At 42.1% G+C, this 23,939-nt stretch overlaps 1 protein-coding gene across 2 annotated transcripts in view; it reads left to right on the top strand.

Annotated features, from left to right (window-relative positions):
* Positions 1 to 23,939, top strand: part of LOC109893636 (band 4.1-like protein 4) — an 89,963-nt gene that overhangs the window by 52,654 nt on the left and 13,370 nt on the right. The window contains exons 8-15 of one of the 2 annotated variants that reach the window (XM_031826274.1): positions 3,928 to 4,015; positions 6,238 to 6,326; positions 10,750 to 10,813; positions 13,961 to 14,052; positions 17,798 to 17,875; positions 19,257 to 19,372; positions 22,427 to 22,517; positions 22,790 to 22,876. In XM_031826274.1, coding sequence (XP_031682134.1) covers positions 3,928 to 4,015; positions 6,238 to 6,326; positions 10,750 to 10,813; positions 13,961 to 14,052; positions 17,798 to 17,875; positions 19,257 to 19,372; positions 22,427 to 22,517; positions 22,790 to 22,876 — 705 coding nt within the window. The remainder of the gene's footprint in view (positions 1 to 3,927; positions 4,016 to 6,237; positions 6,327 to 10,749; positions 10,814 to 13,960; positions 14,053 to 17,797; positions 17,876 to 19,256; positions 19,373 to 22,426; positions 22,518 to 22,789; positions 22,877 to 23,939) is intronic. The other variant, XM_031826275.1, reaches the window with a different exon arrangement.

A 23,939-nucleotide genomic window follows, 5' to 3' on the forward strand; every position in this document is an offset into this window, starting at 1 on the left:
GGGGTATAGATTGACCAACAGAGCTGTAGGAGTATTGGGATGACCAACAGAGTTGTAGGGGTATAGGGATGACCGACAGATCTATAGGGGTATAGATTGACCAATAGAGCTGTAGGGGTAGAGGGATGACCGACAGAGCTGTAGGGGTATAGATTGACCAATAGAGCTGTAGGGGTAGAGGGATGACCGACAGAGCTGTAGGGGTATAGATTGACATTACAGTAGTTCTTACAGAGTCAACCCCTTAAGTCCTGAAAGGTCTTAGTCTATGACCATACATCCCATTAATGTTGCTGACCAAGAGACAGTGATCATCATTTGATTTTGCGCTATTCCCTCTGGTCTCTCTCTCTCTCTCTCTCTCTCTCTCTCTCTCTCTCTCTCTCTCTCTCTCTCTCTCTCTCTCTCTCGGGTATGGGACAGAGGAGAGGAAGAGGGGAAAAGAGAGAGGAAGAGTGGAAAAGAGAGAGAGGAGAGAAGGAAGAGAGAGGAAGACAGACGGGGAGCGACAGAAGGAGAATTCTGCATGATTTGGTTGGGTCTAATTGCATTGCTGTCATGGGGCTCTGTTGGATCTGCTTGTGTTTGTGAACAGAGCCCCACGACAGCAATGCAATTAGACCCAACCAAATCATGAGAAACAAAAAGAGAATAACTTAACACATTGGAAAGAATTAACAAAAAAACTGAGCAAACTAGAATGCGATTTCAGACTACACAGTGACAGAATACCTGACCAAAATTAAAGAGAGAGCGACACTTCGATATGAAAAGAGGAGAGGCAGAGGGAGGAAAAGAGAGATAGAAGGAGTGGTAGGGAGGGGGGGAAGGGAGAGGGAGAGGGAGAGATAGAGATAGATACAATGAGACAGATGTAGTTTTCTCAAGAGCCTGTGGATGTCAACCTCGCTGTGATCTGCTATGTAGAGTGAGCACCCAGCACCACACCCCTCGTCACATATCTGTTGCTCTCTGACTCCCTTCCACTTCCTATTCCTGCCTCGTCCGTCCAGGTGGCCTCATTCCGACAGGTAGCAGCGGGAAGACATGAGGCCAACCAAACACACACACACACACACACACACACACACACACACACACACACACACACACACACACACACACACACACACACACACACACACACAGCCAGGCAGGCAGACGTGGTGCCAGATGGAGGGATGAGTGTCCCTGTCCCTTTCCCCACCCGTTGTATCACAGCTCCATGGAGCTCCTGCCTCAACCTGCCCACCCCGAAGTGTCCGTTAATAACTCCCCGTTCCAAGCCACTCACCACCTAACTGCATGTATGAGACAATCATCTCAGCCCTGGCCCGGCCGCTTATAAAGAACATGTGAACAGAATCCAAAATGTACTCGGGAAAGAAGTGGGAGCAAAGGATGAGATTGTGTCTTCAGGGTATGGATGGAGGAGGAAGAGTGGAAGACGAGGAGGAGAAGGAGAGGTGTGAGGAGATCTAGGGGTCACACTTGAGCAGGCTGAATGAGTCTGAGTCTCTGTGTTACTAATGTGTGTGATCAGGAGATCAATGATACGGCTCGAGAGCGGAGAGGAGGAGGAGGAGGAGGAGGAGGAGGGAGGGGACTCATCCAACCTCTAACATTAGGAGGGAGATGTTGGCACAGTATATGAAGCTTACCAAAGCCAGAGTTTACACTGCAGACACACTGCTTATAGTCCAGAGATTACAGTATGGGTTGCACGATACATACAGCAATACCATCACCCTTTATCCACATTCATAGATATTTTCACCATATTGTAGACTCAGTTGGCAGTTGGTACACGGTTCACTCTCGATAAACATATTGTATGTACTCAGCGAAGCACAGGGAGTTGTTCCATACCTGTGGTCTCCTAGACTGCATGCGTTTGGTTTTTAAACATGATTCTCTCTGTATGACATTGTAGTTAATGAGTAATAGGAGATACATAACCCAGTCCACAACCTAGTTGAACATTATTTCACATGGAATGTTAATTAAGAAATAGGAACGTAGAAAAAGCATTACTGACTAGATGAGGAGGGGGGAAAGTTTGTTATGTACGTTTTTGAAAAGTGTATTGTTTCATTTGAGTATATTTTATTGTAGTCTCGTGGGACCAGACAAGTCTGTCGCTGAACATTACATCTGGCATATAAGATGACTTGTATTGTAGTTCCTTATTATTATTATATGTAGAATATTTATCTCAGTGTTGCCACTTCAGAGTGTATCCATTGTCTTGTATCTGTTCAGACTGCATACAGTACTCTTAAACACTCTAACTATAATCTCACTACCTATAATTACCTCTGTTGTTGACCAGGTAGATCATCATGTTAGATTTACTGTTTATTAGACTGGGGGATTCATGACAGTTAAACAACTCTCCATCACTGCTGTAATACTGTCATCAGGGGTGAAGTACGACACAATAAATATCAACTTTCCATGTATTTGGGGTGTTCTCTTGTTGCACTGTATTCCCCCAAACAGTCACCTAGTGATTTGTTACATGGCTGTTTCTAAACTCTTAGCTTTAGATGTTTCTAAACTCTTAGCTTTAGATGTTTATAAACTCTTAACTTTAAATGTTTATAAACTCTTAACTTTAGATGTTTATAAACTCTTAGCTTTAGATGTTTATAAACTCTTAGCTTTATATGTTTCTAAACCCTTAGCTTCAGCTGTTTCTAAACTCTTAGCTTCAGATGTTTCTAAACTCTTAGCTTCAGATGTTTCTAAACTCTTAGCTTCAGATGTTTCTAAACTCTTAGCTTTAGATGTTTATAAACCCTTTAGAATAGATAAAGATATATAGATGTTCTAAATAGTCTGTACAATATAATGTCACACTACGGTATGTATACTTGTAGGTGTATACTAGCTCATGTTACACCACGTACAGTAGAAGTCGGAAGTTTACATACACTGAGGTTGGAGTCTAAAGTTATACTGTTACACTTGCAAGCTGAAGAACACCATCCCAACCGTGAAGCACGGGGGTGGCAGCATCATGTTGTGGGGTGCTTTGTTGCAGGAGGGACTGGTGCACTTCACAAAATAGATGGCATCATGAGGTAGGACAATTATGTGGATATATTGAAGCAACATCTCAAGACATCAGTCAGGAAGTTAAAGCTTGGTTGCAAATGGGTCTTCCAAATGGACAATGACCCCAAGTATACTTCCAAAGTTGTGGCAAAATGGTTTAAGGACAACAAAGTCAAGGTTTTGGAGTGGCCATCACCAAGCCTTGACCTCAATCCTATAAAAGATTTGTGGGCAGAACTGAAAAGTGTGTGTGAGCAAGGAGGCCTACAAACCTGACTCAGTTACACCAGCTCTGTCAGGAGGAGTGGGCCAAAATTCACCCAACTTATTGTGGGATGCTTGTAGAAGGCTACCCGAAATGTTTGACCCAAGTTAAACAATTTAAAGGCAATGCTACCAAATACTAATTGAGTGTAATTGAGTTTGTAAACTTCTGACCCACTAGGAATGTGATGAAATAAATCAAATCTGAAAGAAATCGTTCTCTCTGACATTTCACATTCTTAAAATAAAGTGGTGATCCTAACTGACCTAAGACAGGGAATTTTTACTATGATTAAATGTCAGGAATTGTGAAAAACTGAGTTTAATTGTATTTGGCTAAGGTGTATGTAAACATTCGACTTCAACTGGATACAGTAAGATGTATACTTAATAATGTTACACTATGGTATGTATGTATACTTGTAGGTGTATACTTGCTCATGTTATACCATGTATACAGTAATTGCAGATGTGTACTCGATAATGTCACACTTTGTATACTTGTAGATACACACTAGATAAGATTTCCTTCTATGTGTTTGTATATGGGCTTGAACACCTTTCCTGATGCTTCACCAACAAGATAAACTCTCTGTGTTTCAGGGGCCAGGTTCCCTCCAAGGCTGAACACAATTATTTAGGAATCGCCAAAACACTGGATATGTACGGAGTCGATCTTCACCCTGTGTTTGTAAGTAGTCACATGTGCCGAGTACAACCGGTGTAGGTAGACCTTACAGTGAAATGCTTACTTACAAGCCACTAACCAACAATGCAGTTTAAAAAAATACAGATAAGAATAAGAAATAAAAGTAACAAAACATTAAAATAACAATAGCGAGACTATATACAGGGGGTACCAGTACAGAGTCAATGTGGAGACTATATACAGGGGGTACCGGTACAGAGTCAATGTGGAGGCTATATACAGGGGGGTACCGGTACAGAGTCAATGTGGAGACTATATACAGGGGGGTACCGGTACAGAGTCAATGTGGAGACTATATACAGGGGGGTACCGGTACAGAGTCAATGTGGAGACTATATACAGGGGGGTACCGGTACAGAGTCAATGTGGAGGCTATATACAGGGGGGTACCGGTACAGAGTCAATGTGGAGGCTATATACAGGGGGTACCGGTACAGAGTCAATGTGGAGACTATATACAGGGGGTACTGGTACAGAGTCAATGTGGAGACTATATACAGGGGGGTACCGGTACAGAGTCAATGTGGAGACTATATACAGGGGGGTACCGGTACAGAGTCAATGTGGAGACTATATACAGGGGGTACCGGTACAGAGTCAATGTGGAGGCTATATACAGGGGGGTACCGGTACAGAGTCAATGTGGAGACTATATACAGGGGGTACCGGTACAGAGTCAATGTGGAGGCTATATACAGGGGGGTACCGGTACAGAGTCAATGTGGAGACTATATACAGGGGGGTACCGGTACAGAGTCAATGTGGAGGCTATATACAGGGGGTACCGGTACAGAGTCAATGTGGAGACTATATACAGGGGGGTACCGGTACAGAGTCAATGTGGAGGCTATATACAGGGGGGTACCGGTACAGAGTCAATGTGGAGACTATATACAGGGGGTACCGGTACAGAGTCAATGTGGAGGCTATATACAGGGGGGTACCGGTACAGAGTCAATGTGGAGACTATATACAGGGGGTACCGGTACAGAGTCAATGTGGAGGCTATATACAGGGGGTACCGGTACAGAGTCAATGTGGAGACTATATACAGGGGGTACCGGTACAGAGTCAATGTGGAGGCTATATACAGGGGGGTACCGGTACAGAGTCAATGTGGAGACTATATACAGGGGGTACCGGTACAGAGTCAATGTGGAGACTATATACAGGGGGTACCGGTACAGAGTCAATGTGGAGACTATATACAGGGGGTACCGGTACAGAGTCAATGTGGAGACTATATACAGGGGGTACCGGTACAGAGTCAATGTGGAGACTATATACAGGGGGTACCGGTACAGAGTCAATGTGGAGGCTATATACAGGGGGTACCGGTACAGAGTCAATGTGGAGGCTATATACAGGGGGTACCGGTACAGAGTCAATGTGGAGACTATATACAGGGGGTACCGGTACAGAGTCAATGTGGAGACTATATACAGGGGGGTACCGGTACAGAGTCAATGTGGAGACTATATACAGGGGGGGTACCGGTACAGAGTCAATGTGGAGGCTATATACAGGGGGTACCGGTACAGAGTCAATGTGGAGACTATATACAGGGGGTACCGGTACAGAGTCAATGTGGAGACTATATACAGGGGGGTACCGGTACAAAGTCAATGTGGAGACTATATACAGGGGGGTACCGGTACAGAGTCAATGTGGAGACTATATACAGGGGGTACCGGTACAGAGTCAATGTGGAGACTATATACAGGGGGGTACCGGTACAGAGTCAATGTGGAGACTATATACAGGGGGGTACCGGTACAGAGTCAATGTGGAGACTATATACAGGGGGTACCGGTACAGAGTCAATGTGGAGACTATATACAGGGGGTACCGGTACAGAGTCAATGTGGAGACTATATACAGGGGGTACCGGTACAGAGTCAATGTGGAGACTATATACAGGGGGTACCGGTACAGAGTCAATGTGGAGACTATATACAGGGGGTACCGGTACAGAGTCGATGAGATGCTTGTTAGAGCTGTATTCTGTGGTTTATCACGATCACATTGCCTTGATAATGTTCTTTCTTATTGTCCTAGTCTCTTTGTGTATGGAGAGATGACTATTTTACTCTTTTCTTATCCTTTGACACATAAGTTAATATCTTTACTGTGTGTTATTTCTGGTTGGGACATAGTATGTAAGTTGTGCTTGGAATAATACCTATTATTGTGGTGTGTTTCAGGGTGAGAATCAATCTGAATACTTCCTGGGGTTAACACCTATTGGAGTTGTTGTTTACAAGAACAAAACACAAGTTGGGAAGTATTTCTGGTAGGTATTGTTTTTGGATGATTTGTATATACATTGTAAGAGTAAATAAGGAATATGATAGTTTGACCTATAACTCTCACTTCTAACTCTATTTTAACAAACCTAACGCAGTAGCGTTAGTGCTATAGGGTCAGGGGTGTGTCAGAAATATTTGTGCTATTTCCACTATCACAATTATCAACGGACTTGCTGGCGTTGGTGCGAAAGGGCTGGGTTTTGATGAATTAACAAGTTGTGGGTGTGTCGAGGCTTGGCCCCTCACTGGCCAATCAGAATGTACTCCATGGCTAAATAATTGGTTGCTTTAAGTGTATTTACAGTCTTTTATGTATTGCCTTGGAATCAACTCAATTTCCAATGTTTGTCCTTTATAGTTTGTTAAATGGCTTACAGAAACAAAATAACACAATGTAGACTGTCTTTGCTAAATACGTTAACTTGAACCCAATCTAAGTAATTGCATGGCTTCAATAGCATTCACACTGATATAGGTGTAGGTCTACTGTAAATTGTATTATGGCTGAGCATCGACATGCCAAACATTGTCAATAAACAAAATTCAATAAATAATTGATAAGGCCTAAAAAGAGAGCAAATAATTTGATTTAAATTTGAAATGAAGCGACAACTTGTTTTAAATAGGCTATGTGTAAATACACTTACAGACACCATCATTTCTCCCCGTGGGCATATCATTTTAAAACAATGCAGACTATAGAGGGTTTTACTCACATCCCAATGTTTCACAGTAGCTGGACAAAGATCCAATATAAAGAGAAAGGGAGAACGTCCACTCACCGTTATACTGCTCCCAAATACGAATATATGTGGAATCATCTTACAGATCAGATCACATTCACCCATCTCCAGCATCTGCATTGCAAGCTTGTCACAGACGTTGCCACCATTAAACCAGGAAAGGTAAATCATTCTAATAACTTTGGTTGTAATAAAATGTCACGAAAAACAACCAATCAGTTTTTTTTAAACAACAATAAATAAATGTGAAATGTAATGATATCATGAAATCACCAGGATAAAAAAGAAAGGCATTGCTGTTGAACCAGCCTTTGTTATAGTAGGCCTAAAGGAGGCCTTGGGTTTTGAACAAATGAAACTGAAAACAAGCCATTTTTACAGGTTACAGATCACTTATGAGGTTCACCGGTGCTGTCTGGGATGGCTGGGTGACCTGGCCCTGGTATTCAGAGGTTCTCATCTCTCGTTTCAGGATGGACATGTAGCCTACATCATGGGGGGGGGTTTACGCACGCCCAAAACAGGACCTGCATGGCTAAAATAATGTGGGCCTGCCTACAATGTATAAATCAAAAGGGAATGTCACTGTTTTAAATTCTCAAACATGATATTTTAATACATCTTTGGTGATTAAGATTTATTTACAAGTGGTCTCAGGGGCCAGTCTTAAAACTACTTCGCGATTGCATTGAGCAGAAAAAAAACTTAATTGAGAGGAGTGGAGGCCATACTTGGTTTTTAATCAAATAAAACAAAATAAAAACATTTGTTTTTTATGTTTCTAAATATGAAGTATACTGGCACCAAAAGCACATTAGGCTACTCTTGTTCCATGCACATATGTGCATTGTGCATCATGGCTTGATAGGCTGTGTTTCCACTGTCTAAAGTCATGGCATAACCAACCTGCATTACCACTAAAAATAGCTTTTGGTTGGTCTTAAATATCTCTACCATTGCTGCCTGAAATTAGCAGTTTGGATAATCTTTTTAAGGACACACCTCAAATATTTCCACCCAAATCAAGTTTTATTTGTCACATGTGCCGAATACAACAGGTGTAGACTTTACAGTGAAATGCTGAATACAACAGATGTAGACTTTACAGTGAAATGCTGAATACAACAGGTGTAGACTTTACAGTGAAATGCTGAATACAACAGGTGTAGACTTTACAGTGAAATGCTGAATACAACAGGTGTAGACTTTACAGTGAAATGCTGAATACAACAGATGTAGTCTTTACAGTGAAATGCTGAATACAACAGGTGTAGTCTTTACAGTTAAATGCTGAATACAACAGATGTAGACTTTACAGTGAAATGCTGAATACAACAGATGTAGACTTTACAGTGAAATGCTGAATACAACAGGTGTAGACTTTACAGTGAAATGCTGAATACAACAGGTGTAGACTTTACAGTGAAATGCTGAATACAACAGATGTAGTCTTTACAGTGAAATGCTGAATACAACAGATGTAGACTTTACAGTGAAATGCTGAATACAACAGGTGTAGACTTTACAGTGAAATGCTGAATACAACAGGTGTAGACTTTACAGTGAAATGCTGAATATAACAGGTGTAGACCTTACAATGAAATGCTTACTTACGAGCCCTTAACCAACAAGTTACTACCCCTTAATTAGGGATAGGCGTCCCGTCAACGGGACAGTTGTAAATCATGCAGTGCCTTGTGTCACGATCGCAGATTTTAGAGAAACAACAAATGTCGGTGCATATAAGTGTCTTATATCAGCTGAAAGCCTAAAGTCTTGTTAATATAACTGCACTGTCCAATTTACAGTAGCTATTACTGTGGAAAAAATGCCACGCTATTGTTTGAGGAGCGCTCCTAACAACAAAACACTTTTTTCACTGCGATATGTTTGATTATTTCAACTTTGCAGGTGAAATGTGTACTTACATTCTCAAATCTTGCTCTGATTTATCTTCCAAAGGGTCCCAGAGATAACAAGAAGTGTCGTTTTGTTGGATAAAATTATTTTTCATATCCTAAAACGGTCCATATAGCATGCACGGTTGATTTTGTATTTCCACTCGTTCAATTTGCAATGAAAGGAATCTGTGAAAATCTAACCCTAAACGTTGTTTCAACCAGTCAAATCACGTTAATATTTATTCCTCAGAGATCCTAGAACGTAACCAGACTTCACTATGTCATTAGGGGTGTAGTATATCCTATAGGACACCAAATTTGTTCAGAGAGCGACGCCTTCATGGCACGCCGATGACGCGGGCGATCTTCACTTGATCGACTGTAACTTTGTCAAATAAGCACAAATCGGGGTCAAACAAAGCTGTGAAATGCAATCGCTAGATAGCCAATGAGCTGGGCTTTACGGGAGTGTCCGGAAACCCTGTATCTGTCGCCAACTGTAGCTGCTAATCTTGTGCGACAGTCAGCGTTTTCCTTTTGAGGAAAAATGACAAGAATATGGAGAGTTATGAAGTTATGAAAACTGGTTGTTTTGCAAATGTTGAACTTACTGGAAAAGCTCAATCAAAGTCCAAGTATACAGATTTGACATTATTCTTGCAGAAAATGTAATGTAAATGTCTCCTTCATGATTTTCCCAAATGTACCTGGGTGACTTTACACTAAATGTCATGTAGAGTGCTCATACTTATCCGTCTGAAACTTTGCACATACACTGCTGACGTCTTGTGGACACCATCGGAATTACAACCAGAGTGATGGCTAGATGTGGGACCTTTCTGTTGCATTTCAAAGATGGTGGTAGTTGTTTTTTTCTTTGTATTTTTTTCTTTGTAACAGGTCTATTGTGTTATATTCTCCTACATTCAATTCACATTTCCACAAACCTCAAAATGTTTCCTTTCAAATGGTACCAAGAATATGCATATCCTTGCTTCAGGCAGTTAGATTTGGGTATGTAATATTAGGCGAAACATTTTTTAAAAGGGGACTATATAAAATATTTACTAAATAAACTGAAGTTTAAAAAAGTTACACAATAAAATAACAATAACAAGGCTATATACATGGAGTACAGGTGTGGGGGTACAGGTTAGTCAAGGTAATTGAGGTAATATGTAGGTAGAGGTAAAGTGACTATGCATAGATTATAAACAGTGAGTAGCAGCAGCATAGAAAACGAGGTCAATGCTAATAGTCTGGGTAGCCATGTGATTAACTGTTCAGCAGTCTTATGGCTTGGGGGTATAAGCTGTTAAGAAGCCTTTTGGACCTAGACTTGGCGCTCCGGTACCACTTGCAGTGCAGGAGCGGAAAGAACAGTCTATGACGAGGGTGGCTGGAGTCTTTGACCATTTTTAGGGCCTTCCTCTGACACGGCCTGGTATAGAGGTCCTGGATAGCAGGAAGCTTGGCCACAGTGATGTACTGGGCCGTACGCACTACCCTTTGTAGCGCCCATCTGAGTGGAAACAAGATGATATAAGACAGGTAAATTGCCGAACCTGGTGTTACGGCTGGAAAAATGCCTGTGTGCCAGTTTTTACATGACGAAATTGCAAACTAATACCAGCCAAAAATAGAGCCCTTCATATTAGTTAGATAACTTGCTGCAGTATTTATGAGAAAATCAACTGTGACTAAGCTATCGTACCTGTTAATAAACATCTCATTATCTGTTTGTTTATTTTTTATCATTTTAGGCCAAGGATAACAAAAGTGCATTTTAAGGAAACACAGTTTGAGCTTCAAGTCGTTGGAAAAGATGTAAGTTGTCAGTTATTATCTTTCAGTATTATCTGCATAAGGAATGTTGTGTGAATTTATGGACAGAATTTTCAACGTTGGCTTTGTTTGTTTGTGATTATTCTGTTTATTTTAGCATGTTTCATAAACTCAATAGTTTGATTCACACTATAATTCACACTAGCAAACTTGGTGTGACTGAATCAGAATCAATTTGTTTGGATATCACAGGTGTAGAAAACCTCATTATAATTTCCCCCCATTTCAGACTTCAATACAAGGCATAAAATAAAACTGACTGAATGTTCCAAGGTTCCCATGTGAAACCTTGAAAGGTCAATCGTGTGTTTGATCTTGAAAGATTTTGACATCCGCCTAATGTTTAATGAGAGAAATTAAAGAAACATGACAGAGCAGAACTACGAGACATGGTTGCAGCCTTGAAAGTTCTCTCCCATTTTCACTGATGTTCACTTCACAGGTGCAAATGGGAAGGGAGACACTTCACACGAACTTCACTTCCTGATGAACCTTTGGGTTTTCTGGGAATTTTCAAACTTACGCTTTTGGGGAGGATTTCTTGATCATTTTGGAAGTGATCTGGGCCCACACCTTCAGATATCACTGAAGCAGAACAACTTTTTCTCCTCTCTCTGTTGAGATAGTGTGACTCATTGAGACCTGTGTGTCTTGCTGAATTAAATATTGAATTTGGCTTATTCAGTCGATTCATTTTCACTGGTGTATGTGCGTGCGTGCATGTGTGTGCGTGCGTGCGTGCATGTGTGTGCGTGCGTGCTCCAGCTAGCAACCTGAGAGTCTCATTAAGCCGAGGCAGTCAAGCAGCCAGAGACCCATGAGAAGCCCATTATTGACAATACACTATCCGAGCAGCTCAGAAGACCAGAGCTTAATTGAAATAAAATAAAGAACCAAGGATCAACAGTAGCTACCTCCTCTTTGAGACTAGCTGTAGAGGTTAGAGTGTGAGCCGTCATCTCTCTAAAGTCTGATATCTATTATCCTAATGACCGAACACAGACATCCCATATGGGTGAAAGATTATACACTACCTGTTAATTTGCTGTACATATAATGGTACATTTGTCAGGAGGGAGATGCAGTGGCCTATCCACCACCACCGAACACCACCTAATTATGTAGCCGGTTGTTTTCACAATAAATGATGAAGCAAACGTCCTTTGTTATGGTATATGTTAGAATTCTAAACCATGTAGTTTGGATTCTGGATGCTGATTGGCTGAAACAGCATTCCAGTCGTGTGTCTATCAGACAGTATATTTAAGCAATAAGGCCCGAGGAGGTGTGGGGATTGCGTCCCTTTTCGACACAGTAAAATCGGTCTATTGGCCTTCTCTGTTAGAGCTACAATATACTGGAATTCAATGCCCATGGACTTGAGAAACTGCACTGATTATTGTACTTTTAAATTTAAATTGAAACATGGCTCAAGTCTATCCAAATCTGTACACATGAGTTGTCTGTGGTTCGTCATATGTAAGACGACAGTTGATGATGGTGGTGTTGTTGTTAGAATGATATATTATTGGATGTAATGTATTTGTATTTTGTATTGTTTTAGTGAGTATGTGTATTGTGACTGTGTAATTGTCCTTAGCTGCCCTGGCACAACGGCTGCAAATGAGCTTTTGGCTAACCCCGGCACATTTACATGGATTTTGCGTTATTGTAATGTTGATGTTGATTAATGTGCATTGTCACCTATAAATAAATAAAAATGTATACCTCTGGGGTTTGTGATATATGGCCAATATACCACAGCTAAGGGCTGTATCCAGGCACTCCGTGTTGCGTTGTGCATAAGAACAGTACTTAGCTGTGGTATATTGGCCATATACCACAGCTAAGGGCTGTATCCAGGCACTCCGTGTTGCGTCGTGCATAAGAACAGCCCTTAGCTGTGGTATATTGGCCATATACCACACCCCCTCTGCCTTATTGCTTTAATATACAGTGGCAAGAGAAAGTATGTGAACCCTTTGGAATTACCTGGACTTCTGCATCAATTGGTCATCAAATTTGATCTGATCTTCATCTAAGTCACAACAATAGACACACATAGTGTGCTTAAACTAATAACACACAAATGATTGTATTTTGAATACATCATTTAAACATTCACAGTATAGGTTGGAAAAAGTATGTGAACACCTTCTCCAAATGCTAATTGGAGTCAGGAGTCAGCTAACCTTGAGTCCAACCAATGAGACAAGATAGGAGTGGCCGTCCTGCGAAGATGACTGCAGGTGCACAGCGCAGAATGCTCAATGAGGTTAAGAAGAATCCTAGATTGTCAGCTAAAGATTTACAGAAATCTCTGGAACATGCTAACATCTCTGTTGACGAGTCTACAGTACATAAAACACTAAACAAAGAATGGTGTTCATGGGAGGACGTCACAGAAGAAGCCACAGCTGTCAAAAAAACAATTTGAATTCCCAAGTTTATCAGGAAATGTTGCAGGACAGTGTTAGGCTATCTGTCCGCCAATTGAAGCTCAACAGAAGTTGCGTGATGCATCAGGACAACGACCCAAAACACAGAAGTAAATCAACAGCAGAATGGCTTCAACAGAAGAAAATATGCCTTCTGGAGTGGCCCAGTCAGAGTCCTGACCTCAACCCGATTGAGATGCTGTGGCATGACCTCAAGAAAGCAGTTCACTCCAGACATCCCAATAATATTGCTGAACTGAAACAGTTTTCTTAAGAGGAATGGTCCAAAATTCCTTCTGACCGTTGTGCAGGTCTGATCCGCAACTACAGAAAACGTTTGGTTGAGGTTATTGCTGCTAAAGTAGGGTCAACCAGTTATTAAAACCAAGGGTTCACATACTTTTCCCACCCTGCACTGTGAATGTTTACACGGTGTGTTCAGTAAAGACATGAAAACGTATAATTGTTTGTGTGTTATTAGTTTAAGCAGACTGTGTTTGTCTATTGTTGTGACCTAGATGAAGATCAGATCAGATTTTATGACCAATTTATGCAGTAATTCATGTATTTCCAAAGGGTTCACATACTTTTTCTTGCCACTGTAGTATCTTATTGATTTAGCTGCTGAATGTGATTTGCATTATTTGTTTGTTTGTTTTTGGTATAAGAGATTGTTGTTGTTTATTTACAGTGCACAGAGACGTCGTTCTTCTTCAAGGCACCCAATAAGACAGCCTGTAAACATCTGTGGAAGTGCTGCATAGAACACCATACTTTCTTCAGGTAAAACACGTCATACTTACGCACACACACCCACACACACACACTGTCATAGGCAAATACTACTATACCAACACTATTATAACTTCTCAGTTAGAATCTCTACCACCTTCCACAGGTAAGAACCCAAACTATCTCACGTTCAGTGGAAAATGATCCTCCCTCCTATCTACAACACCATCACCCACACTATTCCTACCAAAGCCCTTCTCTGTCACCCCCCCCACCTCTGTCATCCCCTCCTCTGTCAACCCCCCTATGTAAACCCCCCCGTCAACCCTCTCCTGTGTCATCCTTTACTCGGTCATCCCCTCTGTCATCCTCTCCTCTGTCAATCCCCTCCTCTGTCATCCCCTTCTCTGTCAATCCCTTCCTCTGTCATCCCCTCCTCTCTCAATCCCTTCCTCTGTCAATCCCCTCATCTGTCAATCCCTTCCTCTGTCAATCCCCTCTTCTGTCAATCCCCTCCTCTGTCAATCCCCTCCTCTGTCATCCCCTCCTTTTTCATCCCCTCCTTTTTCATCCCCTACTCTGTCATCCCCTCCTCTGTCAATCCCCTCCTCTGTCATCCTCTCCTCTGTCAATCCACTCCTCTGTCAATACCCTCCTCTGTCAATCCCCTCCTCTGTCATCCCCTCCTCTGTCATCCCCTCCTTTGTCATCCCCTACCTGCTATCCCATCAGGAAGTAACACTATCACATACCTCTTAACATAACTATCCCAGAAAAGCTCAATTCAAGTCAAATCCCCCAGTGTCCCTCAGTCCTTGATCAAAATGAACAAGGCCCCTGTCTGGCAGCACAGTGCAGTGCGGTCTCTGCTCTGCTCTGCTCTGCTCTGCTCTGCTCTGCTCTGCTCTGCTCTGCTCTGTCTGTCTGTCTGTCTGTCTGTCTGTCTGTCTGTCTGTCTGTCTGTCTGTCTGTCTGTGACTTGATGAGAAGTATGATGATATGTGACCTAGCCTACCACGCAAAGGCATTATGTTCCCTGGTTGACGCAGACATGCTCAGGAAAGTGATATCACAATTTAAGCCTTCTACCTGCCTTCTCAAGTTTTTTTGTCACCCTTGGTGAACATTACTCAGAGAAAAACATGTGGCGTTCGACAAGGTTCAACTGTATTAGTGATTGAATTACTTGGAAGGCTCACAACTTCTTCCAGATAAAATAAAGACGTATTGTTGGAGCTAATGCCCAGACAGAGAATCTAGACATACATTTTCATTCACAGGCAATAAAGGTCAGATGGCAGGTAAAAAACCTTGGTGTTATTTTCCATTCTGGACACAATTTCAAATCATACATTAGGAAGGTGACAAAAATAGCTTTTTACCACCTGAGGAACATTGCCATGGTGCTGCTGTTTCCCTCTCAGGCTCATACAGAGAGACTCATCCATGCTTTAGTTACAAGCAGTCATAACTATTGTAATGCTCTCCTGTCTGGTCTACCCAAGAAAGCTATTGGTCAAACCTACAGAATGCTGCAGCACGGGTACTGCCAAGACCAGTACGGAGAGCACACATTACACCCATTTTAAGGTCTCTGCACTGACTTCCTGTGAGTTTTAGAATACATTTCATCTATTTGTTTTTAAATCAATCCACGATTGTGCACCCCAATGCATGTCAGACATGCTTTTAGGTTATGTAGCCAGTAGGTCCCTCAGGTCCTCTGGCACGGGCCTTTTAACTATCCCAAAGCCTAGGACCAAGAGGCATGGAGAGACAGCCCTTAGTTACTATGCCCCATGTCTCTGGAATAGCCTGCCAGAAGGCCTGAGGAAGGCAGAGACATTGGACATTTTTAAAAGGGATCTTAAAACACACATGTTTAGCTTAGCTTTTCCTTAGGGTGCTTTTATAATCCTTCAGTTTTTATTGTTATTCTTGTTTTTCATCTTCTTATGTTTGTTGTGTAGTAAATATTTCTGTTTTTATTCATTTTTTTTCCTGTGAAGCACATTGTATTGCATTTCATATCTGAAATGTGCTGTAGAAATAAAGCTTGATTTGTGCGTACATCCGTGTGTGGCCTAATGAGAGCAGTCTATAGAGCCTGGGTGGCAGCGCGACGCGTGGGTCGCTGGATTTACACTGTTTAATCAGGGTAGTGTGGACAGTCCCTGGACCACAGACAGACCTGGAGCTGGCATACAGGCAGAAAGGAGGGGGCGTGACAGGTTATACCTACCCCAGGCTTATAGGCCTCTGGGAGGGAGAGGGGTGGAAGGGTGGGGTGTGGCGGTGGTTTGGGTGAGAGAATGGGAGAGACTTATGCTGTGACGAGACTAAGGAATGGAGGTGGGTGAAAAGGGCATAATCCATTGGATGAAATAGGCAGGAATATGCTGCAGCTTTAATCTAATCAAATGTTATTGGTCACATACACATATTTATCAGATGTTATTGCGGGTGTAGCGAAATGCTTGTGTTCCTAGCTCCAGCAGTGCAGTAATATCTAACAATTCACAACAACACACAAATCTAAGAGTAAATAATGGAATTAAGAAATATATAAATATTAGGTGAGTGGATCTACTATACAAGTCCTTATAGACAACGGGAGAAAGAACGAGAAGAGGCAGTTTTAGCCTCGTTGTGTGTACTAACTACATCCATTTACCTACACTACCTTTCCCCCATCTATCTTTCCATCCGGGTGTTTTTCAACAGTGATTTGAGTTCTCTGCAGTGTCTGAGCCCTGTGGGATAGGCCCTAGCAGTAGTGGTGTTGGTTTTGAGAGAGGCCTTAGCTCAACGCTGTAGTGGTGTTAGTGGTGTTGGTTGTGTTAATAAAACATGGCTGGGTGAGGGACTGCTAGAGGCTTTTATAATGAGCAACAGCCAGAGCTTCTACTTCACTTCTGTACAGTAATGGACTAATGTACTGCTAGTACCATCAGTACACACACTCAGTACACACACTCACACTCTATCTCTATATCTATCTCTCTCTCTTTCTCTTTTTCTCTCGCTCCCGAGTGGCACAGCGGTCTAAGGCACTGCATCTCAGTCCAAGAGGTGTCACTACAGTCCATGGTTCGAATCCAGGCTGTATCACATCCGGCCGTGTTTGGGAGTCCCATAGGGCGGCGCACAATTGGCCCAGCGTCGTCCGGGGTAGGCCGTCATTGTAAATAACAATTTGTTCTTAATTAACTGACTTGCCTAGTTAAATAAAATTACAAATATTAATTATTTGTCTCTTGCTCTATCATTCACACTCACACACTTACATTTGCTCTCTCTGTCTCTCTCTCTCAGTTCAATTCAAAGTGAAATAAATAATAACTCTCTCTATTCACCGACACACACGCCAGTCTCGCACTCTCTCAGACACACTGAGCTTAGAATTTGAATGAAGCTTCTAGTGGTGTACCAGCAGTAATTCTGTCATTAAAGCAGAGATCAGAACAAGAGACCTGCTGCTCTGTAGCTTGGAGAGAAAGTGAAATAGGGCAGCAATTCAGTTCTCTTCTCTCTTCTCTAAAAGAATAAAAACTACAATGTGGATTCACATTGCCCGTTACCTTTTTGAAAGATGCAATATTTTAATTTCAGCCTAAGCGTTTAATCCTCCTTAACATGGGTTAGTCACTTTGGAAATTCATGAAGAGAAAAATAATGCATTTACTACTTGTGTAATAATGTACTGTAGAAACTTCCCCACAATATTCTAGGAGACGTACAGTATTTTCACATTCTTCATCTAGGCCTTTTCTCCATGGTTGTTGCTTTTTCTTAGAATGCCAGAAAATGATGGCAACACACTGACAAGAAAACTATCCAAATTTGGTTCCCTGGGATCTAAGCATCGGTACAGGTGAGCAAACCTCCATTCTATATCCGCTTCAAAGCTAGCATCCTTAATTGAAACAAAAACAAAACTATCAGCCCGCCTCTACTTTGGTAAAAAGCTGAGGGATGGGCCTGGAGAAATTTAACCCGTCTCAAATTCATATAGAGAGCCATGGATGCAAAGAATAACCATCCATGATATACATTTTGAGGCTATACAGTGTTTGTTTACATGGTTTACAAACATTGGAGTAAAATAAGCTTATATTTAAGGTACTGATGGGGTACACGAGTTAAACTAAGCTCATGAGGCATTTATAAGTTATATTCTTAAAGAATCCATGTGTATATATAATTCATTTATAACTTATACATTTATTTTGCAACGAAGGATTCTTGCTTTAAATGTCGTTATGTGTATGAAACAATATTGTAGAAACTGTGTTGAATATTTACAATATAATGCATTTCTATCGTGTGTAAGATGGAAGTCCCCATACATAATACATATAAATAGTATAGCATTATTCTGTGCCTATTATCTTATCCCCTTCTCTGTCATCCCCTCAGGTAGAAACTTAACACTATCACATGTCCTGAGATAAAGAAGGACAATCCATGAGGAAGTCTCCCAGCGTGTATTCATGCTGAAATCCACAACCTTGTGAATAATGCAGTCTGTTTTACAAAGGAGCTAAAAGGGGGGTTCAGTGTTAGACAAACACACCGTGTGTGTGTGTGTGTGCATGTGTTTGTGTGTGTCTGTGTACCACAGAGAAGAGGAAGACCTGAATAATTCAGGGTTCACACAACATCCGTCTCTCCTTTGTTTTCATTCTGTTGTCTACTTCCTGTATCTATTCTGAGAAGAATAGTTTCAGTTTTCTTCTGCAATATTTATTTATACATTAGTGACCTCTGCTATTTGTAGTGTCACTGCAGTCACAACTGTGGCTGTGTTTTCTATGTTCATGTTGCTCTTCAACACCTCGTTGATGCATCAGACTAGCTTCCCGCTGATGCACAGCAATTTACGTGTACTGTATTTCATATGTATGTAATTGTCAATGCATGTCACTGTCACTGTGTATCACTGTCACTGTGTATCACTGTCACTGTGTATCACTATCACTGTGTATCACTGTCACTGTGTGCGAGACAAAAGGTTTATATGAAAGGTCAAGAGCAGATCATCTCTGTATCTCATAAGAACCTGACAGACCAGAAACATCTGCCCCCTGAAACCCTTCTAGTGGAATTTTACTGTCTCTTTCTGCTTACAGTATCTCACACTTATAATACATGTCTGACCTGTTGCATACTTAGAAATGTACCTGTTCTAGACAGACAGGACACCCTGAAAAGATAGATGATTAAACAGTGTGTGTGTGTGTGCACCCCTACAGTGGAAAGACTGCTATGCAGATGGGCAGGGATCTGTCTGTCGGTCTGCCTCGACCAGACCTGCAGGTGGTCAGGACCCGCAGCAAGACCTACTCCAAGAGACCATCACAGACCACAGGTCAGATGGACATACAACATACTTAAAGCCTACCTAAGACCTACATAACATCCACAGACACACTACACAACACCTGACAAATACAATGCCACTAAGGGTAACGTATCAATGGTAACTAATGCATACCCAAAAACATATTTTCACCTCTACCGTTTCCCAGTAGAACCTCTCAGGTTGCTATTGACAACACTGCCAGGTGTCAAGCACCTTAGTTGAGTCTCAGTAAGTTTAGTATTAACTTCCTCCTCCTGTTCCCCCATCAGGAACAACACAGGACTTCAATTAGCTAATCATATTATATTCACTTCGACACTGACACACTGACAGTACACTCTTTAAAAAAAAAAAAAGGATTTCCGAAAGGGTTCTTCCCATAGGACAACTTTTTGGTTCCAGGTAACCCTTTTGGATTCCATGTAGACCCCTCTGTGGAAAGGGTTCTAGATTCCATGTAGAGCCCTCTGTGGAAAGGGTTCTACATGGAACCCAAAAGGGTTTTTACCTGAAACCAAAAGGGTTCTACCTAGGGTGACCACATTTAAAATACTAAAATGTGGGACAAAGGGATGATTTTGCAGGACATTCACGTGACAGTGTAGCCTGCAAAATGTGGCCTCCTGCTGTACAAAACAAGCTAATTGAAGCGCACCTATAGGCTACTATTTTGCCTCGCACTAAATTTGTTGATGCAGAAACAAGACCAAATGTGCTGTTTTATGAAAATCTGAGAATATTTGGCCAATGAAACATTTCTGGTTTGTCTCAGGGACTGTAAACCAGTTAGGAAGGGAGATTTTTAAAACCAGATTGAGTGAACCCACTGGGCACAGACGCCTGTTCAAAGTCTAGTTTTTACATTTGGTAAAAAAGCTGGATATCCAGCTTTCACTGGAACAGGCCCAGATCCACGCCTTTTGCGTGAAAAAAAGACGCCGGAAAAGGGGCCACAGATCAGGCACCCTTCTGAAAATCCAGAGGCGAGCGAGTAAACTCCCACTGCCTCCCATTCTTCTCACTAACCTGCAATCATTGGACAATAAAATGGATGACCTACGATTAAGATTATCCTACCAACGGGACATTAAAAACTGTAACATCTTATGTTTCACCGAGACGTGGCTGAACGAAGATACGGACAACATAGAGCTAGCGGGATTTTCCATGCACCGAAGAACAGAGACGCTACCTCTGGTAAGACGAGGGGTGGGGGGGGGGGTGTCTTTTTGTCAATAACAGCTGGTGCGCTAATTTTAAAGAAGTCTCGAGGTATTGCTCACCTGAGGTAGAGTACCTTATAATAAAATGTAGACCGCACTATCTACCAAGAGAGTTCTCATCTGTATTATTCATAGCCGTTTATTTACCACCACAAAACAAAGCTGGTACTAAGACCGCTCTCAACCAACTCTATAAGGCCAAAAGCAAAGAAGAAAACGCTCACCCAATGCAGGCAAACTTAAATCATTTTTACCCAATTTTTACCAGCATGTCACATGTGCAACCAGGGGGGTAAAAATCCTAGATCACCTTTACTCCACACACAGATATGTGTACAAAGCTCTCACCCACCCTCCATTTGGCAAATCCAACCATAATTCTATCCTCCTGATTCCTGCTTACAAGCAAAAACTAAAGCAGGAAGTACCAGGGACTCGCTCAATATGGAAGTGGTCAGATGACGCGGATGCTATACTACAGGATTGTTTTGCTAGCACAAACTGGAATATGTTCCGGGATTCATCCAATGGCATTGAGGAATACACCAACTCAGTCATAGGCTTCTTCAATAAGAGCATCGATGACGCTCGTCGGATGTGGCAGGGCTTGAAAACTACTACAGACTACAAAGGGCAACAACACGTCTGCCACGCTGATTCAGGGGTGTGTACTTAGTTCCTTCCTATACTCCCTGTTCACTTATGACTGCATGGCCAGGCATGACTCCAACATCATCATTAAGTTTGCTGACGACACAACAGTGGTATGTCTGATCACCAACAGCGATGAGACGGCCTATAGGGAGGAGGCCAGAGAACTGGTAGTGTGGTGCCAGAAAAACAATCTCTCCCTCAATGTGAGCAAGACTAAGGAGCTGATCATGGACTACAGGAAAAGGTGGGCCGAACAGGCCCCCATTAACATTAACGGGGCTGTAGTGGAGCGGGTCGAGTTTCAAGTTCCTTGGGGTCCACATCACCAACGAATTATCATGGTCCAAACATACCAAGACAGTCGATAAGAGGGCACAACAAAACATTTTCCCCTTCAGGAGACTGAAAAGATTTGGCATGGTTCCCCAGATCCTCAAAAGGTTCTACAGCTGCACCATTGAGAGCATCCTCACCGGTTGCATCACCGCCTGGCATGGCAACTGCTCGGCGTCTGACTGTAAGGCACCACAGAGGGTTGTGTGAACAGCCCAATACATCACTAGGGCCAAGCTTCCTGCCATCCAGGACCTATATAATAGGCGGTGTCAGAGGAAAGCCAATAAAATTGTCAGAGACTCCAGTCACCCAACTTATAGACTGTTTTCTCTGCTTCCACACAGCAAGCGGTACCGGTGCGCCAAGTCTAGGACCAAAAGGTTCCTCAACAGCTTCTACCCCCAAGCCATAAGACTGCTGAACAATTCATAAAATCGCTACTGGACAATATACATTGACCCCCCCCCCCCCTTTTGTACACTGCTGCTACTCGCTGTTTGTTTGTTACCTATGCATAGTCACTTCGCCCCCACCTACATGTACAGATTACCTCAACTAGCCTGTACCCCTGCACACTGACTCGGTACCGGTGCCCCCTGTATATAGCTGAGTTATTGTTATTCTATTGTTACTTTTTATTATTACTTTTTATTTTAGCCTACTTGGTAAATATTATCTTCTTCTTGAATGGCACTGTTGGTTATAAAGGTTAAGTAGGCATTTCACGGTAAAGTCTACACTTGCTGTATCGGCGCATGTGACAAATAAAATTGGATTTGAAACAATGGAAAGAAAGAGGGAGGTTGGTTCAGCATTCAACCTTACAGAACATATTTTTTCCTTATAGGACTGAACAATGTGAATCGGTCCAACACAAAGATGGAGAATGAAGAAAAAGAGGGAACGACTAAGATTACAGCACAGTCAGCTTTGAAGAGGTATCAGACATGGGCAAGTGATGTGAGAGGAAAATGTAGAAAACAGTGTACGAATTAGAGAGCTGTTCAGTTTGAAACCAATGGAAAAGGGGACAAAGACAGAAGGAAAGAAGGAAAGAAGGAAAGAAGGATACATTGAGATGGATTGAGAGAATGCTTTTCCAATATCAGATAATATCCTTGACAGCTCTTCGTACAACTGCTTAGCCCAGACCAAATACAGCCATGGTTGTATTTGTTTACCTGTTGTTTATTTGTTTGTTGACCTTTAGCTCCATAGTAACCAAGACAGAGAATGGTGATCCAGAGGAACAGCGAGGGAAGCCCAGTGCACCATGGGATGAGAATGCCCCACAATGGTACAGTACTGTCTTTGCTCTAGGATGGATTGTATTGGTCATGTCGGACATGTACACATTAAAATAGTTATTCCTGCTATGTGTTTGCATTGGTTACATCATTAATATTTGGTGGATTAAACATCAGCACACACGCACATCTGGAGAAAATAGTGAGACAGGCAGGAGAGGGATGGCAGCTAGGGTTAAGTAGATTTCCTGGTTGACTCACGACAACAACTGAGGAACAGAGCAAAGCACACATTTCATCAATGTAGGAGGCTAAACATAGAAAACCCTCCCAGCCGCTTCATCAAATTCACTGCTGGAAGCTGTATGTGTGAGAGCACAGTGACAGCCAGTTTGTGTCTATAGTCTCCCTCGTTCACAGTAGCCTGGTCCCAGATCTGTTAATACTGTCATGCCAAACAATGACCATAGGAGTTGGCAACACATTACAAACAGATCTGGGACCAGGCTAAGTTCATAGTGTTTGCACAGTAGCATGGAGACAGACACAAAGAGATTGGTATTGGTATTTTATTAGGATTCCCATTAGCTGTTGCAAAGCAGCAGCTACTCTTCCTGGGGTCCACACAAAACATGATATAATACAGAATGACACAATACAGAACATCAATAGACAAGAACAGCTCAAGGACAGAACTACATTAAAAAAATGAAAAGGCACACGTAGCCTACATATCAATGCATACACACAAACTATTTAGAGATGGGACTGTGTGGCTCAGTTGGTAGAGCATGGCATTTCCAACACCAGGGTTCTCACTGGCAACCACTACTAAGGAATATAGAAATACGACTGGAAGTCGCTCTGGATAAGAGCTTCTGCTAAATTACAAAAATGTAACAGAACTGCCCATTCATATTCATCTTGTTGAACTTGCAGAGCCGGTCTTCGTACGAAATTGCACCCTACTCCCCACATAGTGCAGTACTTTTGACCAGAGCCCTGATGAAAAGTAGTGCACTACATAGGGAATAGGTTGCCATTTCAGACATAGCCACTGTCTTCTGATGAGTATTTAGTATTATCCAAGGCTATTTGCATATCAATGAGCTG

This window comes from Oncorhynchus kisutch, linkage group LG6 (genome assembly GCF_002021735.2).
Source record: "Oncorhynchus kisutch isolate 150728-3 linkage group LG6, Okis_V2, whole genome shotgun sequence".
NCBI classification, from domain to species: domain Eukaryota; kingdom Metazoa; phylum Chordata; class Actinopteri; order Salmoniformes; family Salmonidae; genus Oncorhynchus; species Oncorhynchus kisutch.